The sequence below is a fragment of the Anser anser genome, assembly GCF_964211835.1.
Source record: "Anser anser genome assembly, chromosome: Z".
NCBI classification, from domain to species: Eukaryota; Metazoa; Chordata; class Aves; order Anseriformes; family Anatidae; genus Anser; species Anser anser.
Genome location: NC_139723.1, coordinates 34616904 through 34639097, shown reverse-complemented (window position 1 = coordinate 34639097; position 22194 = coordinate 34616904). Strand labels below are relative to the sequence as shown.

General features: G+C 45.7%; 1 protein-coding gene across 11 annotated transcripts in view; it reads left to right on the top strand.

Annotated features, from left to right (window-relative positions):
• The window catches only part of PSD3 (pleckstrin and Sec7 domain containing 3), a 110221-nt gene that overhangs the window by 38098 nt on the left and 49929 nt on the right, over positions 1-22194 (top strand). For 9 of the 11 annotated variants that reach the window (XM_083817052.1, XM_083817049.1, XM_083817044.1 and 6 more), the window contains 5 exons: positions 3655-3861; positions 3975-4055; positions 6764-6876; positions 9500-9558; positions 13358-13447. In XM_083817052.1, the coding sequence (XP_083673178.1) occupies positions 3655-3861; positions 3975-4055; positions 6764-6876; positions 9500-9558; positions 13358-13447 (550 nt within the window). Of the gene's footprint in view, positions 1-2720; positions 2914-3654; positions 3862-3974; positions 4056-6763; positions 6877-9499; positions 9559-13357; positions 13448-22194 lie in introns of those variants that run through there. The other 2 variants (XM_083817055.1, XM_083817047.1) reach the window with 2 other exon arrangements.

The window sequence follows — 22194 nt, the reverse complement described above, 5'->3', positions numbered from 1 at the left end:
CACCCACCAACCAAAAAATCACCTTAATCTGGAAGACTTTTAAATAGAGCAAAGTGTACTAAGTGCTGAGCACAATACATTTGAGATGGAATATGGTATATTCTCCCAATATATATACTCCCAATACCTTGGCATTGGGAGTTAGGTTCCTGTAGACCTGGTCGATAATGGAATAAATAAAGAAAGCAGTATTAAATGTTTCAGGCCCTTCCTGGCTGTTAAGGTGTGTTATGGGAAAGCAGCTTTACAGATGTTACAGTCTGCATGTGTTTTATCCATGAGCGTGGAGGGGTGGTTGCTGCTGTTGGAAGGTATTGAATTTACTGTAGCAGCTGTTTATTAAATTGCTGTAGTTTCTGCTGGATGTGGTGGCCCAGAGCATGTGCATGTTCAGCAGAGAACCTGAGGAGCTCATGCATGGTGAGACTGAAGAGACCTGTGTGGTTTTTTTTTTGTGCTTCTCTTTTCTCTGTTTTCTGATAGCAGAGATTAATATGAGAGTCTCTGGATGAAAAACAGTAGCGTTGCAGTGCAAGCAATTACCAGTGCTATTGTTACAGTCGCTTTTGGCCTTGAATCCAGGATTAGGCAGATATAATTTACGACATTTTCAGCCTACTTTTGTCAGTGAAGGTTTCTCATTTTTATGTGATAAAGAGTAAAGCTGCATGAGAAATCTGCGTCCAGTCGTGCTCTCCATCATAAAGCCCTCTTTTGGCTCCGTGTAGCTAGCAGTGCTGCTGTGGACTGATTATGCGTAGAAATTGCAGACTGCAGAAGACGGGGGGGGGTCTGCAGCCTTGGTCACTCCTAGCCTTTGGTTTGAGTCCATTACAGGCACTTTGCAGAAATAAGCAGGTATTAATGCCTGTGTTTGGTGGTGGGAACAGATAGAAAATGGTACGCCCACAGAGGTCGGAGGTAAGAAGAGATGTCACCCCTCCCCCTATAAGACCTGCAGACCCCTGTCCAGGAGGGGACATTAAAAAGGCAGCTTGCAGTAGTCATGCTGTAATCAGGTGTCTATATTTAATAAGCATTCAGCGACACGGGCACTGTCTTCTTACCACATAAAAAGTTTGAGAATTGGAGTCTTGCTTTATTTTAGCAGCCTGGCGTTGACCCTGAACACGAGGCTTATGTTACAAACAACCTGTATTATTGATTTGACCGCCTTTGTGCACTTATTAATTGTGTAACAAGTTAATTCATTGCCAGAATAACTGAAGGAAGCCCATGACCTAATAATGTGTACAGGGACTCCCCACGAGGATGAAGCCTACAGTCAGGGAAGCTGGAAGTTACGGTTTCTTACGCAGCTCTGTTGGCTAGTTTTAGCACTCTCTTCTTGCTGTGTGTTCCTTCTCCACATCCGAACGGCAGCCCTGAGAGGCAAAACAGAAGCCTAGGGCTCCTGCACTGTTTATTTCACTAAGAGGCAAATGCTGGCACTTCCTCTCTCTATAAACTCGTGGTGGTTTGTGGTAACGTTGACTCTTGCAGTGTGCTGGTTCTAGCAGAATGCAGATGTTCCTTGTCAGCGTTGGCCATCGTTCAGGGCTATAAATATCGCCTTTAATAAAGAGCAGTGGTGAAACAGGGCTGTGATTTATGAGCAAGGCTCCGCAAGTTGGCATGGCTTTCGGAGCAGCATTTGCGTGTGGAAGGCAGGGTAGATGTGTTAGCTCACCTGGTTATCCTTTGCTCTTGTTAAACACCGGGGCTGGGTGTTTGAAGCCGGTCATGGCTGATGTGAGTGGATGAGCTGTTGCTTTGGGCGTGTGTCAGAAGAGCTGGGAATCTGCTTTATTCACAAGTTCAGGGCAGACCAAATTCAGTGATTTTTATTATTTCTAAGAGAATCTAAGGCTTTGGCTAGTGCTTTTGAAAAGTGCTGAGGAGGTGTTTCCCACAACAACGGTTATGAGGAGGAGCTTCTTTTGTTTGCTTTCTAGGGTGGCTGGTGGGCAGTGCTCTTAATGCTTTATATTCAGTAATCCCATGATAGATGAGAATGAAGCCCTTTTATTATAGCATCTTAATATTTACACTTACATGCAAACTAAAATCCCCATTACTTTTAAGAACAGGCAGATGTTTTCCCCAAATACTTTTTAAAAAAATTAGAAGTTATACCCAAAGTACAGATGTTTGATACTTTCATTAGGTGTTCTCTGTAAGTTTCCTACCTGTACGATCACAGCACACCTCCTCTTAAACGTGAGAAGAGGGTAGGATGCAGGTGATGATACGTGATAAAGAAGGTGTGCAGAATAACAAAGATCTTTGGTTTTAGCTCACATTACATGAGAATCTCAGCTCAAAAAGGTTAATAAACATCTAACAGACATCTCAGTAAATCGGTAGATAATTGTTGGAGTGATCAGTTTTTCTGATCGTGGCTTGTCAAGCCTGAAGATTACGGTGGCGTATGAAGCTCTGGTATGCTGAAGTGTTGTGTTTAAAGTCATCTTTAACTCATTCCACTCATATCTGCCCTGCGTATGACCTCTGCTGATCACTCATTATCCCTGTGTAAACTAAGACTTAGTGGAAAGAATTTCTGCATAGTACTTTTTTTTTAATAGAAATGCTGTCACACACAGAACTGAGATTGTGTAAGGGTTTTCATGCAAGTGTCAGACAAGCTTTTTTCCAAACTTGTTTTTTTTTTTTAAAAGATTTATCCATGTGGAGGGAGGTGTACGCGGGGGTGTGGAAGGCTTTTGCTTCTTTGAAGGGAGAAGGAAAGCAAATACGGAGTTTAGCCAGAACTTTCCTACTGTAGTAGAAGTGGGAGGAATCTATAAATGCATGATTTATATAAAGTGCCCTGGGACTGTGATGCCGAACATCCTGACTTCGAGCAGCCGGTGAGGGAAATCATAGCTGCCACGAGGGAGCTGGAGGAAGGCAAGTGGTTCTTCAGGCTGGCCCAGTGGTTTGTGCCTCTCTCCGGTTCTCCCAGATCAGGTTCCTTGCCCCGAGTCCTGCTTTTCCTGGTGGTGCCACGTGGTGGGATGCCCGCTGCATGTGGGCAGCATGGATGCTACTGAATTCTGCGGAGGCTATTTTAGATTTGGGGAGTAGCATTGTTTCCAGGACAACTGGGGAAGAATGAGGAAGGGACTTCTGCTGAGCCAGCGTGGAGCTACCGATCGCCCTGGCTTGCTGGCTGCGTTTCCCTGCGGAAAGTGACTTACGGCTTGCATCTACAGGGGACCCTTTCAAGCTATTGTCAAACACATTGGGTACATGCTACTGGCAAATGATTGGGTTAAAAAATACTAGAACAAAAATTAAATTAGAAGTTGTTATTGTCGGGTGCGGTTGTAGGTTGACTGTAGCAAACAGCTGTCTGTGCAGTGAGCACGGGTTTTGGACACAGCTTGTTCAAAAGGTGAGTGCAGAGCACAGTGTGTTTCTGGGCTGGAAAACCCATATTTGGGTCTCTGTTTAATTCTCTTATTCTCTGATGACTGTTAAATAAATGTTCCTGTTATACACAGCTCCTTCAATTAAGTGGAATTTGCTATATCACGTAATGTTGCCTCTACCATTAATTGCCCTCTATTCTAAGAGGAATTAAATCCTTCTCGAAGCTGTGATGTTGTCATTCTTATTTCTTCTTTCCACGTTCCTTACATCTCGTAGCAACGCTGGACTGCAGAATGTGGTGCTAGACTCCAGTGCTGCCATGGGGAGCAATGAGCTAAAGGAGAAAGATGCCACTGGAGCCCTTGGCTATGATCTCAGCAATGGCAGCAGCAGCAATTTGGACGCAGCCAGGCGCCTGGCTAAACGCCTCTACCATCTGGACAGATTCAAGCGCTCCGACGTGGCAAAGCATTTGGGCAAAAAGTACGTGCTGATGTGGGGACTTGTGCTGTGTTGTTCATACTACTGGTTCAGGAGAGTTCAATCTGGAATGACTAACTTTTCTTTCTTTCTTTTTTTTTCTTCTTTCTTTAAAGCAACGAATTCAGCAAGCTTGTGGCCGAAGAATACCTTAAGTTTTTTGATTTCACAGGCATGACGCTGGACTACTCGCTCAGGTACATGCCTCTTTGGAAACCCGATGCTCTTGTTTTAGTAGCAGGGCTGTTTGCTGTGTTGGCCTGATTGAAGTAGCGGGAGCTTAAGATCGTGAAGAGAGGGAAGTGACGTGTTCTGGGATGGAGCATTTCTCTTCTGTTTAGCTTGGCGTGCTGCTGTACTTAGCTCTGTTGGAGTGGTGGCATTTCCTGGAGGGAGAGATCTTCGGGTGGACTTGCTCAGATGTGATCGTTGACACAGGGGAGGGGGAGAAAAACGACAAGTCAGTAAACAGGGGGGAGCTTGCAGTCTGCCAGGTGCAGCTGAAGAGCGAAGGTGTTGCTCACGGTTGAGCCGCACAGCACTCACCGTCTTTTTGGCTGATGCCTTCTGAAGCTTTCTCTGCCTGGCTGCACTGTGCAAGGCAGGGGCCAGGATTTCACGTGGCTTGGCAGCTCCCCTCGCTGCGTCCCTCTGAGGCACCTAAAAATGTGCAGAACAGCAAAAACTTCCACATGGAAAACGCCTTTGAGAGTTTGGTAGCTGCCAGCGTGGGTGTTTGAAAACCCATCCCTTCAATTTTTGTTCCTTTTTACAATGGAATTAGGTCTTAATGATGTTTGTTTTCAGTATTTTTTTAGGAGGCAAAATACTAAATTTGTGTAGCAGTGGCCTGTTGGCACAGTTGCTGGACCAATAAATGCTGACAGAAAGGGAGAGGGATTTAATGTGAGTTTAAATCGCCTGGCTCAGGTTACTGTAAAGGGTTATTATTTTTCCTGATGATATGAAACCAGGACGGCTGTGGGCTCTTGTCAGTCCCTTTGCAAATGCATTTCCAAGGGGTCAGCTGCAGGAAACCGTGGCAGAGCCCTGCCCCTGTCCACAAGGAAGGACAATGAGCCCTGCCTGCCAAAGGCAACAGGGAGACACCTGCTGAAGGGTTAAAGGAGTGCTGGGATGCTGGATGCTCCAGCGCCAGAGCACCAGCCCAGCGCAGGGTGGGGGATGCTGTCTCCTCGTTCCGGGTGCTAGGAGCCCTGAAGCACGATTCTAAATATACCCATCTTTTAAATTGTGAAATCCAACACCTAATTACTTCGCCTCACATTTCTAGGAGGCCTCTTCTCCCTGTAGATCTCCTGTTAATATTAATAGTCGTGACCTTCTCTAAAATATGCTCTGGTTGGTGCGGGGCTTAGACACACAAGGGACTTGCAGAGACTTGGTGAGCACCCGCTTGCCAGCCAAACTGCAGAGGCTGCCGGCAGCACAGGCTGAGGACAAGGCATCGTCTTGAACCTCAGTGGCGACGGGGTGCGTTGCTCCCCATCTGCAGCGCTGAGAGGTATCTGCACCGCTGCTGCTGGCTTGCTGGCGAGCCGTAGTTGTTGCCTCGGCATACCACAGCCTGTGGCAGCAGCCCAGACCTGTGTTACCCCCAGACGGCGTGAGGCTGTTGTGCAGGGTGTAATGCAGTCCGTGGAGAGTCAGGGCACGAGGACAGGCATTCATTGCCCCGCTCTGCTCCCATGCCCTGGCTCTGTGCGTGGGTGTGCTTCACTCATGCATCTCTCTTGTTTATTTACCAAACATTGTTCGTCTGGCTCCCTCTCCAGGGGCACTTGCAGGTGGGTCAGTGTGCTGACGACAAGGAGAGGCTGCAGGTCTGTGGTGACCAGCAGGAGCAGGGGCTGCTGCTGGAGGGAGCCTGAGCTGGAAGAGGAGGGAGGGCTGGCTGTCAGAATTTCCCACTAGGGCATGAAATGAGATGGGAAGAGAAACCCTGCAAAGACTCGGTTGTATCTACTTGTGAGTTTGGTTATTTGCAATACGGTACATGTGAAATGAAGTTATTACCAGGCAGATCACACTCTGTATGGGTGTGAGATCCCTGCAAGTACAGTCTGTCTCTGACCTTACATCAAAGAAAAAGATTTAATAGTTATTCTTCCAGGCTAGATAGACTTGAATGTTCCAGCAGCATATTCCACGCCTCTCAGATCTGGTGTTTGTTTCAGTCTCATGGGATATTTAAAATTTGTCTATTAGGCACTCATTTTCTATGCCTTCTTGCTTTGGGACCCAGAAGGTCTGTGTTTTCAAGCTTTTCTTAGAAGCATCTTGACAAATGAGTGTAGGCTGATACCGTTGAGGTCATCTCTTGGCTCCAGGATATGGGGATTTCAGGAAGTAGAGAAGCTCTTCATGAGAGTTGGCTGCAAGGCTAGTTTTTCTAGCAGGAAGGATAGTGGGGTGGTTAAGAGGCAGTTGAAGGCATGTTCCTGCTCTTTGCACAGGCTCGCTTGCTGCGTCCAGCGAGTATGCTTGCATGTGCACAGTTGGAAGAGAACAACTTGAATGTATGCTGTGCATAGACAGCACCTGTTCCAGCTCCTTCCCTGAAGAAATGAAAAATACTGAAAATTAAGAATAGCTATTTCAAACAGAAAAACTGCTTATTAGCTCGTATATTCTGTGGTTGAGACCAGTGGTAATTTAACTCCGTCTGGTTAATTTACTGTAATATTTGGGTTAACTGCCCATGGGATAATGGTTCATTTTCCTAGACAGGCTTCTTGGAACCAAATGTCTGGTGTGTGCTTATGTATTTCCTGTTAAGATTTGTGCTGTGCTGTACAGCTGTATATGCTCCCTCCACACACACCGTGTGAGAGGAAAAAGGGATTTATGATTTTAATTTCTCTTTTTTCTGCACTTCTTTTAGGAGTTTCTTTAAAGCCTTTTCACTTATTGGAGAAACTCAGGAACGAGAGAGAGTTTTAGTCCACTTTTCCAGCAGATATTATCAGTGTAACCCAAACACCATTTCTTCTCAAGGTAACTTTGCTTCTGATAATAAGGTCCTTGGTCTCCCTATTCCTTCATCCTCACCTTGTATGTATGGTGGCACATAAGGTGGCGTGCTGTAATTGCTGTGCCACACTTCAGAGATTGCCTGTCACAAGCATGGAAACCCTTTGCATTGTCGACACATATTTGTGTTATGACAGTGAAAAATTGTGTTTATCCCCACACAGGCATGGTCTTTAGTCCTCCTTTGTGTAAATCCTTGGTTTTAGCATCTCCAGATTTAAATGTCCTTAGTTGTGGTTTTTGGTCTCGCTGATTTCCAGTGTGTGTGGGTACCTGTGCTCTAGCTGCATGTGTAGGGCTGGGAATGGTCGCTATCTCATGTGGAAAAGACACTGTTCACTTCTCATACTCAGTTCAGTGCTTGTCTCCCCGCATGCACTGGCAACACACATGCCAGTTCTTGCCAGTTGTGGGGGTGAATTTTGGGTGCTGTATCCAGACCCTGGCATGGTTTCATCTTGACTGACTTAACATCAGTCAGAGAGTACTGCCTCCTTGCCAATGTTTTCAGTCATTTTGGAAATTGATGGGGGGAAACAAACAAGCGCACAGATCAAACCCAAGAAAGTTGGCATTCAGGAAGAGGACGAACTGTCCCCTGCCATAGCTGCTGCATCCAGTCATCCGTGCCAGCAGAGGAATGTGACCCTGTGATTCTAGTGCCGGCTGATCACACGCTGGGAAAGCTGAGAAAGGGAGGCGGAGAAGAAAGAAAATATGCACGGGCTAAGACGTGCCTTTGGTCTGTAGAGTAAGTAAGGAGGAGCTGCTGCATTTGGAGGAACCGCCACACTTCTGCCCCTTGCTTTGTAATTAACCTGTTAGAGTGAGGTAGCGTTTGCCCTCTCTGTGTCTGTTCAGCTTTACTGGCTGACCTGTCAGGGAAGGGAATAGGTAGCAATACGATGTTGTCTGCTCCCACACCATCTCTGTCCTCTTCCTGACGCCTTTCTTGTTTTAAGACGCCACAGGCAGCCAAGTAGAATGGGTGTGTGTCATTTTTAGATTAAAACAATGATTTCCATGTTGATCTGGCTGCCTTACTTCAACTCCAGCTTGCAGTAGGGACATTTCCACTTAAGAGCATGAGTAAGCATTTGAATTAAAGTGAGTCCGGTAGCCTTTGCTTAGGATTTTGCGTAATTTTGATGCTGGATTCCCACTGTTGGTAGTCATGTGGTGCGCTGCAGAAATGTGGTGTTTGTTCCTTTTGGTGGAAATCTAGGATTGCATTTGCTTTTCTGTCTTTCCCATTTCCCTTTTTAGTTCTCCGATTGTATTTGGGATTTGGGATTGAGAGGGCAGGTTGCTCTAGAGAAATGTATAGACCTGAACTAGAGCACCACTGTCCCAGATTCAAGCTGCTTCAGACTTGATGCTGTTACTGATTGTAATAGTGCTTCTTTTATTCCATGCTCTGCTGGAGTTCTGCCACGTTGCTTGGGTGCCAGGCCACGTACAAACATTGTAAGAAAACATGGTATTTACCTTGGAGCATGTCTTTTTGTAATGGCTTTATTTTTCACAGATTTAAGCCTGTTATAGTCATGCTGACTTTTAAGATACATGTATCCCCGTCCCCCATTTCTCCTCTTTTACAGCACATGGGGATCAGTGCATGGTTGTAATCCTGACCCGGCTACAAAGGTTTTTACTTGCATCTCACTGCAGTGTGTCCATGTCTTATAAATGATTCTGTATCTTTATGACACCTCTGTGAGAGAAGGGGAGACATCATCAGGTGTTTACAAACAGGAGAATGGAGAAAATATTTTTCTTAGCGCACTTCTTAAGTTTGAAAACTGGATGAAGGCATTTAGAAACTGAATTTTCCAAGGTGATAAATAGCACCATGGGCATCGTCACCTGTGTTTGGATTGTGCTCAGCTGCTACACTTAGGGCTTTAAAAGGGGTGCCTGGAAAATAAACAGTATTAAAGTGATAGCCATTTTTGCAAATACTGGTCTGCACTGACTTTCCCAGGTCTACCACAGTGACTTTAGGGATGGAGTAAGCAATGCAGCCATTTTCTTCTGGCTCCATGTTGAGGGCGTCTGCTGCAGGACTGTTTAGGCATCGATGAATTGTTCACTAGCCAACATGAAGCATAGGCTGTCTAAAGAGCTGAGGGAAATTCTTCAAAATTTAGTCTAATTGAGCCCCGAATGAGGAGGGGGCCAGAGGGGGACAAAACCAGCATACTATCGTGTTGTATGTGCACTGTGTGCGAGAGTGTGTGTATTTTATTCTTCCCTTTCTGTCCTAAAACAAATAAAAAAGTGGGAGCTGATTCAAGCTGTACTGGTATTAGCAGGCAAAGGGTGGCAGCATGGTTTCCTGTCTAGTTTGCATCATCCATGTGTGCTGCAAGATAGTTTTGACAGTCATTAAAAGATGAAAGAAAGGCTGTTCTGTCTTGGCAGCTGTGGAATGACCTCACTGTTCATTTACTTAATTATGTGTATTTCTTGATAAACAGATTCTCATTAAGAGAACAGACTCGATTAGGCTACAAGGCTTCATTTCAGCTGCTCTTAAAGGTACAGACTTGGGTTTGCATGTGACTTGTTTTATGTCTTTCTGCAGATGGAGTTCACTGTCTCACATGTGCCATGATGCTGCTGAACACTGACCTGCATGGACACGTGAGTTTTTACAGCTTTGTGTAGATTGTTCTTGCCAACACTGTGCTTAGAGGGGGTGGTCGTCTGGTGACAGAGTCCCCCTGCTGATGGCCTGATCCTGGAGCACCACGAACATTTCCTGTGCAGGCAGGAGACCGTGAGGAGGTCACACTCCAGGAATTGCTGTTGTCCTGGGCAGGGCTGTCCAGTGTGCCCAGGAACAGGCGTGTTTAGGCCTGGCGTTGCGCATGGTTTTGCCATTATGTGTGAAGATGCTCCTTGTCCTCAGGCCCCTTTCCTTCTGGTGGGCTTCTCATCCTTTCCCTAGTGATAGCAGGTGACCCTGGCCAGGGAACTGTAGTTGGGATTGGCTTCTCCTTTCCATTACATAGAAACATTCAGGAAGGCAGAGGAAAGAAGAGAGGTGAGGAGAAACTGGGAAAGTCACAAGGGGAAGGTGGTACTTGCAGGTTTCCCATTGCAGGGAGAAGATCTGGTGGGACCAGAGTTCTGCTCAGCCAGGTAACGATGGGTGCGCCCAGAGGACAGAGAGCAGAGGAGGGGCGTGGGTGTCCTGAGCAGGAGCCCTGCATTCCCCCAGTACGTGCCTCTCTCCTGTGGCTGCCTGGGGGAAATAATTTTCCAGTTCGAGTCCTCTTAGTCACATTGGTGCAGCAGGGTGCCAGCAGCCCTAGGACATGTATTTGAGCACCTGCGGTGCAATAGGCTGCCATGCACGGTATTCCTGGGGCTTTCTCTGTCCATGCACAGCAAGGACGGTGGGCCAGGCAGCAAGGGATGGAGGCTTACCCCTGGGGGCAGGCACAGCACCAAGAGCCCCAGCTGCAGCACCATGGCTCTGTCTCCAGGGGTTGCTCAGCCCCTGCGGGTGCACAGCTCTGCAGTGGTTGCAGGTAATGAAGCCAAGGCTTCTGCCTGCTTTCCCAGGGGTTTTGACGCCCACCTCACGTTAATTGAAGATCTTTGTCTGAAAATTGTAGGAGCAGGAGGGGGAAGGGAGTTGTGAAGACTTTTTTTTTCTCTGTGGGCTGGGCCTTCCCCGACTGAGGAGTGTGTCAGTTGTACAGGAGGGTGAGCGGGGGTAGGGGAGTGTGCCCTGGTGTGCCCTCAGCCTGCTCCTCTTGAGCACACGTGAGGCTGTGTGTGGCGGGCAGGCGCTTGTGCAGGTATCCTGTTCTCTGCAGAGCCGTGAGCACACCTGCTCTCCAGCCTGCCTAACCTCGCTGTCTGGGGAGGGAGACCAAATGATTTTAGGTACTGGAGTAAAGGATATGGCTCTGGCCCTTCGCTACTGCTGTTGATTTGCAGCTGAAGTTAGAATGACTGGTGCGCTGTGTAACTTTGGAGGATTATCCTGCAGGCAGCCATTACTCATGTGTTGCTACGTGTGTGGAGCTGTAATGTTTGCCAGGCTCCTGCACGTGTGTCACTTCTCTCTGGGATTTCCTGTAATTTCGGTTTTCTTCTTACTGCTTTGCCTTTTTCCACATAGGTGGTAAGTTGGGCATTTCTGACTTGGAATGCAGCCCCTTGCACAAACGTACTAATTGCCTGTTTCCTAACAAAGACACAATGCTCCAACCCATCCTTTAGCATGATTCTGCTAGAGCAGGAAACAAATGAGTCATAGGGCTTGTCTACACTGAGCTCTGTTTGTTGCTGACAAGCTAATGATAAGTGCGGATGCTTTTATTTCACGGTAAGCTCACGTGCATGTAGGGCAACTGCTGTGCCTTCAGTCCATGCTTTCCCTTAACTCTTGCAGACAAACTCGTACTTATCCCTTTATTTGCCCCTGCCCTGCCGCATTTCATTTTCTTTGTAACTAAATCATTTTTGCTAGCTGTGTCTTGAAGATGCATGCTTACTTCTCTGCAGTCAGGTTATTTCTTGGACTGTGATGCCATGCTAGAGAGGTAACTCTGTTCAAGGTATCTCTAGACTGAAAGGCGCATCTTCTGCAACCTGTGTGGTGATGTTAGCTTTGGTCCTGGAGCAAAACAGCCATTCCTCTGCAATGCTAATTATCTCAGTAAGTGAAATGAGCCACGCTGCTGTTGGGTTTGGTCAACACGTGGAAACTGCAAACTGCTGTGTCGAGGAAAGAAACAGAAGCAGGCTGAAGTCTGTCACGGGGAAGAAGGAAAGCATTTGCAAGTCTATGAGAACAGCTCCAGCGTGCCCTCAGACTGCACTTGCAACTGCTGTTCCACAAGCTTAGCAACCAGAGGAGCCAGGGCTGCAGCCTGACTGTGTTGTTAGGAGCCTTCCTGATGTGGGAAGCGGTGTACTGTGTGCCCCTCCATCTCCTTTCTTGTGGGGGAGTGTTCCTGTCTGTCTGCTTTTTGCTGGCCTGTGTGGCCAAGGGCTGTGGCATCTTCCTTTGTGGCTAGATGAGGCTGATGGTTAGGGTTTGGTGGTTTTCTGTCTTTCCCTGGTCTTTTGTTACAGAACGGGAGTAGGAGAAGTGCAGCCCAAGCCATCATGTAGCTGTAATGTTGAATAACCAATATTGTTGACTCTCCCTTTCTTGGGACTTCACTTCTGTCTGTACACAAAGCTCTTCCACTGTCGGTTGCGAATACTTCACATTTTACTGGCAAGGCAGGGAGGAGGGCTTAAAGCTAAAAGGCTGCTTCCCCAGGAGGAGAGTAAGCAGTCCATTTTGCACGCAGAAACAAAGCGGGTACCTTGCAACACGCCCTCATTAGTCTGAGGGAGCAAGTGCTGTGCGGCTTGTCGGGACACCGTGCTGCAGGTGGAGGTTCGCAGTGCGGTAAGCCTGCTCACCGTGGCTAGCTCTGACCCAACAGAGGAGTTTACAGCCCAGTGTCATCCTGCAGCCACGGCGTACCCTCACCATGGGATAGTCTTACCAGACCTTTTCCTGTCTGGCATCCCTAAAGATAACTGTGGTCATCAGAAAGCCCTGTTTTCCCTTTGCTTTTGTCATGTTTTATGGCTACTTCCAGGCTGCTTCCCTTTCCTCAGTTCTCTCTGGGCTCCTTTTTTCACCAGTTCAGTGTCACCATTGCTGCCCACGTGCCACAAGGCTTCCTGCATGTGAGGCTTGGGGTTTCTAACACCCAGGGCACCAGGGGGACCTAACACAGACACCTTCTCTGAGCCTTCACTGGGATCTGAGAACAATTTAAAGGCAGCATCAAACCTCAAAATATGGAATGCTTTGGGTCCTACATGAATATAGCTATCCTCTTTCTGACTGTGGCTCTGCTGGGCAACTTTGAGACAGTGAATTACACAGGAAGAGAGGAAGAAGAATCCTCTGGAAATGTGGAGGCAGAATCAGAATCTGTGAATCAGAAGATGGTGGCTCCTGAGCATCCTGCTCTTGCAAGGCAGTTGCTGCTGGAGGGAAGGATTGGAAGGAATAACAAAAAGGTCTGGAAAGGGTCTCCGTTGGTTGTTTCCCTCTGCCCCACAGGAGGATCAAGTAAAGATTTTTCTCTCAGAGGCTGGTAGAGCCTTTGGAGACAAGGGGGTGGAAGGCACCATGCACATACCAGTGAGCTGCAGCACCACCCTCTTCGTTATCCTCCATTATTCAGCTTTTTTTTTTTCAGATGAGTATGTGGGGTCCAAGTACACTTTGCCTTTTCCAACTGCGTTCACGCAGGGATGCTTGCCTGTGAGTGATCTTGGGAATATCTTCTTAGTATTGCTTGCCTTGGGCTTGAATGAAAGCAGGGAGATGGAATTCATCTGTAACATTGCTTATTTATGTAATTTTCAAAAGCAGCATGAATGTGATGCTTTGTTTCTCTGTCATCCTTTCCAGAACATTGGGAAAAAGATGACCTGCCAAGAGTTCATTGCTAACCTCCAGGGGATGAACAATGGTAAAGACTTCCCAAAAGGGCTGTTGAAGGTAAGAAAATGAACTGCAGAACATGTATTTCAGTTTCAGTGAGAGATGGTTCAAGCCTTGCTTGCATTTTCTGAACCTTAATTGTAAAGCAGGACAGGCTGTGGGCACATTTCTCCTCCCAGAGCATATACAATACGTACAGTGTTCGTTCTGTTTGCCCTCTGCCTTCGCTTGAATGTGACTGAGACCATATGCATCATGAACTGGCAGGACTGAACTTCAGTGGAACCATCTCCAGAGCCATACGTTCTGTAAGGTCGGGTGGTCAGGCAGTCCCAGGTTTCTGTCTCCTGATTAAATCAGAGAGAAGGCAGCCTGTTGGTTCTGACTATTGAATACGTGAGGACTAATCCTGAACTGCATATCTGGAGGGCGTGTGTTTTTTCATCAAAGGTGCTTTGGGGTTTTCACATTAGAGCAGATGTAATTTCAGATTACAGTGTGCTGTCTGGTACAGACTGCTTTGCTTCAGGTTTTGTTCATTAAGTTTATGGCAGGAGTTAAATCTGAAGAACTGTGAAAGAGGCTGAGCAGGACAAATCTTGTTTCATTGTCAATAATAATGAGACTGTTTCATTTCTCTTTTGTGTGATTGTTGGCATGAAACAGCAGTCTGTTTGAATGAGGAGAGGAGCGCATATACTAGACTTCGTAATTTTTTTGGTAATGGAAATAGAAATGAGAGGTTGCTGCATTTGAGATCTGACCCAAAGCCTACTGAAGTAAATCAAAAGAGTTCCTCCTGTTCTGTGTTGTTGGTTTTTTTTTCAGGCCTATTGTGAAATGCAGGTGCACCTGCACAATTACAAGTGGCAGACTTTGTTTTCTACTATTGGCAGTTTCTTCAGTTTCTCCAGCTTTTTCAGGAGCTTTTTGTTGGTCCCTCCTACCTCAGTTTATTAGTTAGGAATGTAAACTCAAACCCCTTGATTTTAGATTTAATGTATTTATTTTTAAAACGTGGGTACAGAGTGAGAGCGCTCGTCTATCAGCAGTATCACTTTTTTTTTTTTCCAAGGAAGTTCATTTCTCAGTCTGCCATAGAGAGAGGTGTTGAGATTAATTTGCAGGCTAATTGCAGCCCTTATTGAATAAATAGGTCTCCAGGCTGTGTTTAAATAACCTTCTGAGTGTACCGAGGAGAGATTTCCACTGGTGCTCACCTGCTGTTTATTTTCATGCCGACAGAAGTACGCAGTCGGGGCTGAATCTTGGTGTTTATTGCTGACCTTCAGTCTAATGCTAAGACTGTCTGGCTCTTCGCCAGCCCACTGAAAGCAAGGGACTGGGGCTCTGGATGTTTTGGAAGCAGTGGGATGGAAGAAACCTGGTGCCAGTGTCCTGCTTCGTTTGAGGCATTCTGCCCCTTTCTGCATGCTGCCCTAATGCTCTGGGGACGGAGGTGGCAACCAACACTGGTCTTTCATATGGCTTGTCTGAAGATTTGCAGATGTTCTGCTACTCATTGTTTTAATTTATCAGTGGAGGGAAGTCGAGTGAGTGGCAGTAAATGTGCGTTTCAATAGCTACATTACTGTGTCCGCAGCAGCCAGCCTGACACTAGATATGTGATTACCAAGATTTAGCAGAAATTAAATTTGCATTACTGTCAATAAATTAAATTCACAGAGCCCTGCTTCAGCACAGTGCTGAAGTGCGTTTGGCTCACTGGTGCATTAGCAGGAGAGCTAATGTGAGGCTGCAGGCTGACTCCCCACAGCCCTTCCGAAGTTGTTTGGGAGAGGAAGGACCATTTCCACAGGGTGGCAGTGTGTCCCTGCGGGAGCGAGATGCTCAGCACCCACTGGTGAGTGGCGCAGACGTGGTTGGGAAGGAGTTATGCTTTTCTGCCTCTTCGGTCTTTCTGTGTTCCCCTTGTAGCACTGAGGTGGGCATTGCATCACCGAATGAAACTGTGCATAGCCAAGCCCCAGTGCAAACCTGAGCAGTGTTGGAGCTGAAAGAAAAGGGGAGAAATCTTAAACAAGCGCTTCACGCAGGATTTGGGAAGCTCTCTGTAACACTTGCCATGGGCTCAGTACAGAGTCAGAGGTGCGAATCATGCTTGAGATGTACAAAACAGTAAACACACAAGCAGAAATCAAATGTCTTCAGTCACTCCTATTACCCTTAGTTCCACTGAGCGCGGAGTGCAGCCCCAAGTGTTTATTTTGTTTGGGTAGGAAAATAGACTTTCAGTGGGCAGACATGAACGTGTGAGGAGAGACAGTTGCCTATTCTGTGTAACCAGCCTCTGAAAACTTTGGATGTGAGATCTGATTGCTTCCCCCCCCCTCCCACTCCCATGAAGGAACCAGACCTTTGTTGTATTATTATCTTTTTTCCCCAGCAATAAGGGCACTTTGGTAAACACCATAAGGCCTTGTAGTTCAGGCCTTGATTGTGTGTGTCATTGATAGTGCTTAGGGAACAGGGATTTTATTCTGGCTAGAAGGGAAATGAGAAATGCTAATACAACATCACTTGCTCTGTGTCTTTTTGTCTGTTCTTTAATAGTGAAAAGAGTTTCACTTTGTACATTCATCTATACAATGGTTTATCTTTTTTTTTTCTGTCTTCCTCCCTCCTCCTGTTAGATCTGAGGTTGCTTTTAAAGTTGGGACCCACAACGGCAAATATGCCAAGCTGATTAACAGCATGGTTCTCCCCATGGGATCTGCTTACAGTATTCATATATGCAGTCCTTTGCCAGGCAGACAGATATATGCACCTTCCCTTTTATTCCATCTTAGCTCTGGTTTGACTGTCTGTCACGCATCCCATTAATCTGCCATCAGCTGCTAGTAAAGACCAGAAGTGGAGACAGTGGCTTGATTTCCATTATGTACTGTCAGTGCATACAGGCCTGAGAATGGTAGTTTGTACTTACTCTGGGGTTCCCATATGCCTCCAGACTGGAACAACTCCTTGTAAATGAGAACCAGCATCCCAAGCTGTGATTCTCTTCAGTGTAAATCAGTAGTATCTCTGTGGGGCTGACTGGTGCATAAGGTGATTCAGGCCTGTTAAATCCAGACAGATTAAGGTTATTGAGAGTGAAGTTTTTCAAAGGCAAGAAAACTTTGTGGAACTCCTGCCCTTTGACTCTGAACTGTCACACTCCAAGCATACAAATAGTTTTCTATTGTATCAAGCTGTGTACAAATAGTTTTCTATTGTATCAAGCTGTGCAAGGTGAATCCTGAATTACTAGCAATGTTTTCCTTTCAGCTTTGGTCTGTTGCAAAGATCCCTTCACTCTGATGAGTTGAAGCCTTGGAAGGAGTGCCAAGGCTTGTGAGCTTTAATCTGGTGTAGCCGTACCATCTCCACTGATGATAGTCTGTTACATAGCCACTGTCGTCTTCAATGTTGGGCTTCACGAGATTGGCTTTAAAAGAATCTTATTTTGTCCGTGCTCTCTTGCTTCTTTTCATGCAGGCAGTGTGGTTCTCCTAAATGCTGGGATGGTAGAATGGTGGCCACTGTGTCGTTCTCTTGTCACCTTGTGGCAAGGTGTATGAGATTCAGTTCCCACAAGGAGACAGTGACAAGGCCTTTCTTACACAAGGAGGGAAGATGTCAGCCCAATCCCACAGAGTGTGCCAGGAGTCACCTCTGAAGAGATGGATCCCCACGTATGTTAGGCAGTACACAGATTGTGCAATGCTACCCATGGTAGGAAGGGTACTCTGTTGTTAGGCCATGTGCTAAGATTCCACCTGCCCATGTTGTCCTGCATATGTCTAAATGTGCTTGGCTTCTGCAGCGTCTAAGGTACCTTAAATAAGGATGGAGAATCATGCGTGTTGTGGCACAAGTGCATGGGTGCAAGGGTTGTGCTGGAAGAAGCCACAATGAGCTTCATTTCTGTGCCTCTGCACCACCTCCTAACAGCTGCTGGCTGACTGGTGGCTGCGTAGCCTCCCAGCATGAGCACTGGACATGGGCTTTGCCCAGCCACATGCCTACTGGTGGAAGGTGGTGGCTCTTACCCAGAGTGGTGTCAGGCATCCTCACCAACCTGAGGGAGCTGGGATGCTCTGCAGTGACTTGGCTAGAGCTGTCCCAGGAGGGGCTGCTGTGGAGATAAGACTCCATTCCTGCGTGAAAGATCTGCTGTATCTCCTGGAGAAGCACTGTAATGAAGTGACCAAATTAAGTGGGATTTGCTGCTGCTGAACTCTTCTGAAGAAACAGTCCCCCTTAATTTCCTAAATTATTTGAATTCTTGATCAAGACTCCTGGGATATGCAATTTCCTATAGAAGCTGCAAGGTGGAGTTTATCTCATTTTGCTGTCAGTTCCTTGCACTTTAATCAATGATTGTTGTTTGTTTTTTTTTTTGCTACTGTATTTGTCTCCTATTTCGCCTTCTTCCCTGCTCCCCATCTCCCCCCCACCCCCCCTCAAAAAAAAAGCCCTCTAAAGCAACCACTCCATTAAAAGAGAATTGCTAGTATCATTCTTGATCTGTTCCCATCATTTCAGGTGTCTAGTGGAGAGAAGGGGGTTGAATATCAGGTAGCTAACTTTTTTTCTCCCCTCTTATTTACCCAGAAGTAGTCACACTTACCAGACTGCTGTGTACACTGTAATTGCTCTAATCTGTAGTCTCTGCACTTCTTCCTTTTGTGTCTGAGGCTCTTCAGCACGGAATTTCCACCTTCCTGCTATTGCTGAATGGAAAAGCGAGCCTGATGAATTCACAAAGAAGGGAGTTTGTAACAGCGTGCCAGAAGGGGCCCAGAAGGATAGCGTTTATTGCTGGAGCACTGTGCAGCTGTGGGCAAAGCAGGGGGACGGAGGGGACAAAATGTCTGTGCTCTGCTAGGAGAGTCAGAATTCTGCTTGGCAGGAATCAGGACCTACCTCCTTGGTTCGCCTCCAGAATGAAGTTTTTCCTTTCTAAAATGTTTCTGCTGGGATAATGTTTCTGGGGCAGCCATTTCTTATCTGTTTGAAATGAAAGATCTGCTGCTGAAGGCCTCTTTCAGCTGCTAGGAAACAACTGAGTCTAATCCAGCAGTCTAAAAGTCAGGGAATGCGGGATAAAACCATTAATCCATGTCTTTAACAGTTGTTTGTGAAAACATACTTTCCTTTCAGTCACCAAAGAGCCACAGTAACAGTAACTGAAGGGAACACCCGGATTGCCTTTGGTCTCCTCCATCCTCAGCAAGGACCTTTCTTCTGCGATCACCTTCGTTTTCTTTGGCTTATGATACTGGATGTTGTTGCTTATCCTCTGTAGGGATAATAACCAGCTAAAGCATGCCCATGCAGAACTGTGAATTAAGCCAGGTTATGGTGATGCGTGCATCGCTTTGGGATCCGCTAGTAACAGAGGTCCTGACACCTCTCTGCCTGGGTGACATACGCATTTATTTTCTTTTTGTATTCCAGGAGTTTGGCTCAATTCATATAACGAGAAAAATCTGAAATCTGCGCACCCTCTGAAGTCAAACAAGCCTAAGTATTATGTCTAGGAAAGCAATATAACAGCAAAAGTCTAATGCTCTCCACTAACTTTGTGTCTGAACAGGGAAAGTGGAACTCTTGAAAGAGCTTAAATGCAAGATTGTGTGATGGTGATCTGGGAATAATAATTCCTCTCCGTGGTCTAGGGGGAGGTGCAAGGGATTGCGTATCTTGCTAGGAAGCAGGCATTTCAGGATGGGCATGTTTCTGCTTTCATTGCCTGCATTTCTCTGAATTATTTTTCCTTCTCCAACCTTTTATTTCTGTGCTTTCAGATAGTTATTCAAAAGATCTAACCTAGCCCATCAGGCTTTTGTGTCAGCAAGAAGTGAAACCCAAGCAGAGTCGGCTAAGAATTTCCATTAGTACTAGCTGCAATTTTGTGGCTAAATACCAGGCTCCTAATGAGCATTTGGGGGGTTAATTTTCATCTGTGGAGGCAAAGTCTCAGTAGTGTCTTGTCCAAGTTGATCAGGCAAGTGAATCATATGATGTTCAGCTTCTCCATCCTGTCAGATGGCCAAGGCTGTCAGTTATTCTCTGGTTTAGCCAAAATGCTCAGCAGCTCCTGAGGACGAATGTCTCTGTGTAGAGCTTCCCATTTCTCGTGCTGTCAGTGTGAAGGATACAGAATGCTAGTCTTCAGCAGTGCTGCTCTCTGCCACCTTAAAGAAGGAGTTTTAGGCTCTTTTCGAGCTGGGAAATCTCTAATACAATGTCACACATACGTTTTGGTCCCTATGACATATTACTCCCACCTCCATGTAGGTAGAAAACAAATTCTGAAAAACATTCTTTGATCTTCCACCCACTGATCTGCTTGAAATTTTAGTTCTGTACTGCAACTTGAGAGAAGGAGGAGTAGGAATATAATTTATACCATATTTAAAAAAAAAAAAAGGAAGAAAAAGAAGGGGAGAAAACATTACTTCCACCAGTTTTGGAATTATTGCCATATAAATCTCTGGTACTCCTGCCTCCTGTTAGTCATCTCACTTTTCAAATGACATTGGATTACTCTCTCTCTGACCCAGTTACACTGTTTCTTTCCAAGCAAGAGCACTGTGTTGCTGCTTGAATTTTGATGTGTGTGTATATATATATTTATTTTTTTGATGTTAAATGGAGCACTTAGTTTCCTTCTGAGGTCATGCTTCCTTGTGTGACAAAGTATTCATAAGATCCTGGTAAAAATACAGGGCAAATCCAAGATGACTCTTTCCTGGCCTGCTGACAGATGGTGTTTGGCAGGCGTCATGAGGACTACGTTGGATTTCTCCTGCGGCTGGGGCAAGGCAGCCAGACACCCCTCCGTAGCCGCATGCATTTGTGGAGGACAGGGAAAGCAGAGGCCGTGCCTATTTAACCCCCTTGGCCTGCTCCTTCCAGTGCAAGGCTTGCAGTGCTGGCAACACCCACGTCAAACTTTTGTGGCTCTCAGAGTGGCCTCAATTTTTTTTATTTTTTATTTTTTGCTATTGTTGTGTTTGCTGTCTGAATCAGAGGGAAGCATTAAGGGGTGGTTGCTTTTCTTTTTATGCAATGTCTGGGGGAGTGCTGGGTGGTGGAGGGTTTGTTTAAATGTTGTTGGCTGTAAGCATGCTCGCTGCAGGTACAGAGGCATGGTTTGTTTGCAGCTGACAGAGAGAGTCTGTTGGCTTTGCAACCATGTTTGATTTGCCTCACTGCAGGTTTCTGTCACATCTACTTAGGACGGTAGTGTTTTTTCATGGTTTTATAGATTTGCTTGGGATGTTGCTCTTTTATGTAGCTACATCTGTTAGCTTCAACTTAAGGAACTTGGTGGTCTCTGATAGTTGATGCTTGTTTTATGGCTCCATTTATTTTTGCCAGCCCAATTTACAATAGACAATAGCTCCCAAAAGGAGGATGCAAGAGGAGACTTTTTTTTTTTCCATTTGGAGACTATACTGCTTAGCCAGGAAATGCAGTGGGCCCCAGTCTGTGACACTGAGCTGTTTTGGGATACGCTATAAGGAAAATCAAGTTAGGTAACTGCATCTCTTCACTTGTAATGCTGATCAGGATAAAGGAGGTGTGGTTCCTTTGCACCACTGTTTTTATCCAGAAGCTTGTTTTCACTAAACTTGTAGTCCTCCATCATTCTCAGCAGGGCACTTCATCTTGGGACTGATTTCTTTTGGCTCAAGATACAGCAGGGATCCTGGAGAGATACAGAGATAGCAGGATTGATTTGGTCTTCCACCAGCCGACGTGGTTTTGTCACTCAGCTTGCTTTTTAGTGACTTACTGATGTAAAAAGTCAGTTGTAAAGACTAGTGTCTGTGACCACAAGTCAGCTGATCACAGATGTGCTTTTAGCCTGCTTCTCATGTAGAGTAAAACTTTACCCTCTTGGGTTACCCTCTTGGGAACAAGGCTTGTATTTTCCTCGTACTGTGAGTTGATGTGCTTTGCTTTGTGGTTGAGGTGGTCTAAAAGCACGTGCTCTTGCAGTTTGAATAGTTTAGTTGAAATGGGATAGCTTTCTAGGCTGTAGTAGTTTGACTGCTTTCCATTGTAAGGATTACTTTCCATATTGTAAAAGAAATCAGAGTAATCTCCAGGGATTCCTTCAGAATCTATAGCAAAGGTGTATGCACTACTACATAAGTTGTAAGAAAGCAAAAGATTCTTTCTTGAGGACATCAGTGAGTGGTTTTTTGCTGGTAAATTCACTGAGATTGGGGTAAAACCCAGCATCTCCATAAATGTCATTATAATGATTTACTGTGGTCAGTGGAAAACAAGAGCATCTCTTGGGAAAAGCCAGGTGGATAATTTGGTGATTAATTTTGAAATTTCCTGTCAATATCTGTCATTCTCCCACCATACACAAAACTTGCTGTTACCCTGTTAGGGTTCCTTGTTGACATGATTGCTTATGTATTTAGAAACGAAGTGATTGCTCTACTATTTTTGCTATTTACAGGGATGGCTGTTGGGAGACACTAAGATTTAATCTTGGTTTTCAGCTCCCCCTGGTTAGCAGACCTCAGAAATCATTATCTTAATATCACAGTAATGTCAGTTCAATGATGTCACTGTTGATCAGTTGTTGAGCTGTAGTTTTGTAGCCATCATGTATTAGTATTTTATACAGCAGAATTAACTGCACGTCTGTTTTGGGGAGAAGAAAAAAACAGGGATGAAGGAAGAAGGAAAGCAATCTTATGAAAGATTTAATGCTGTTTATTTAACAAACAACAGTATTTAATAGTGGTATTAAATACTGCTGCTTTCCT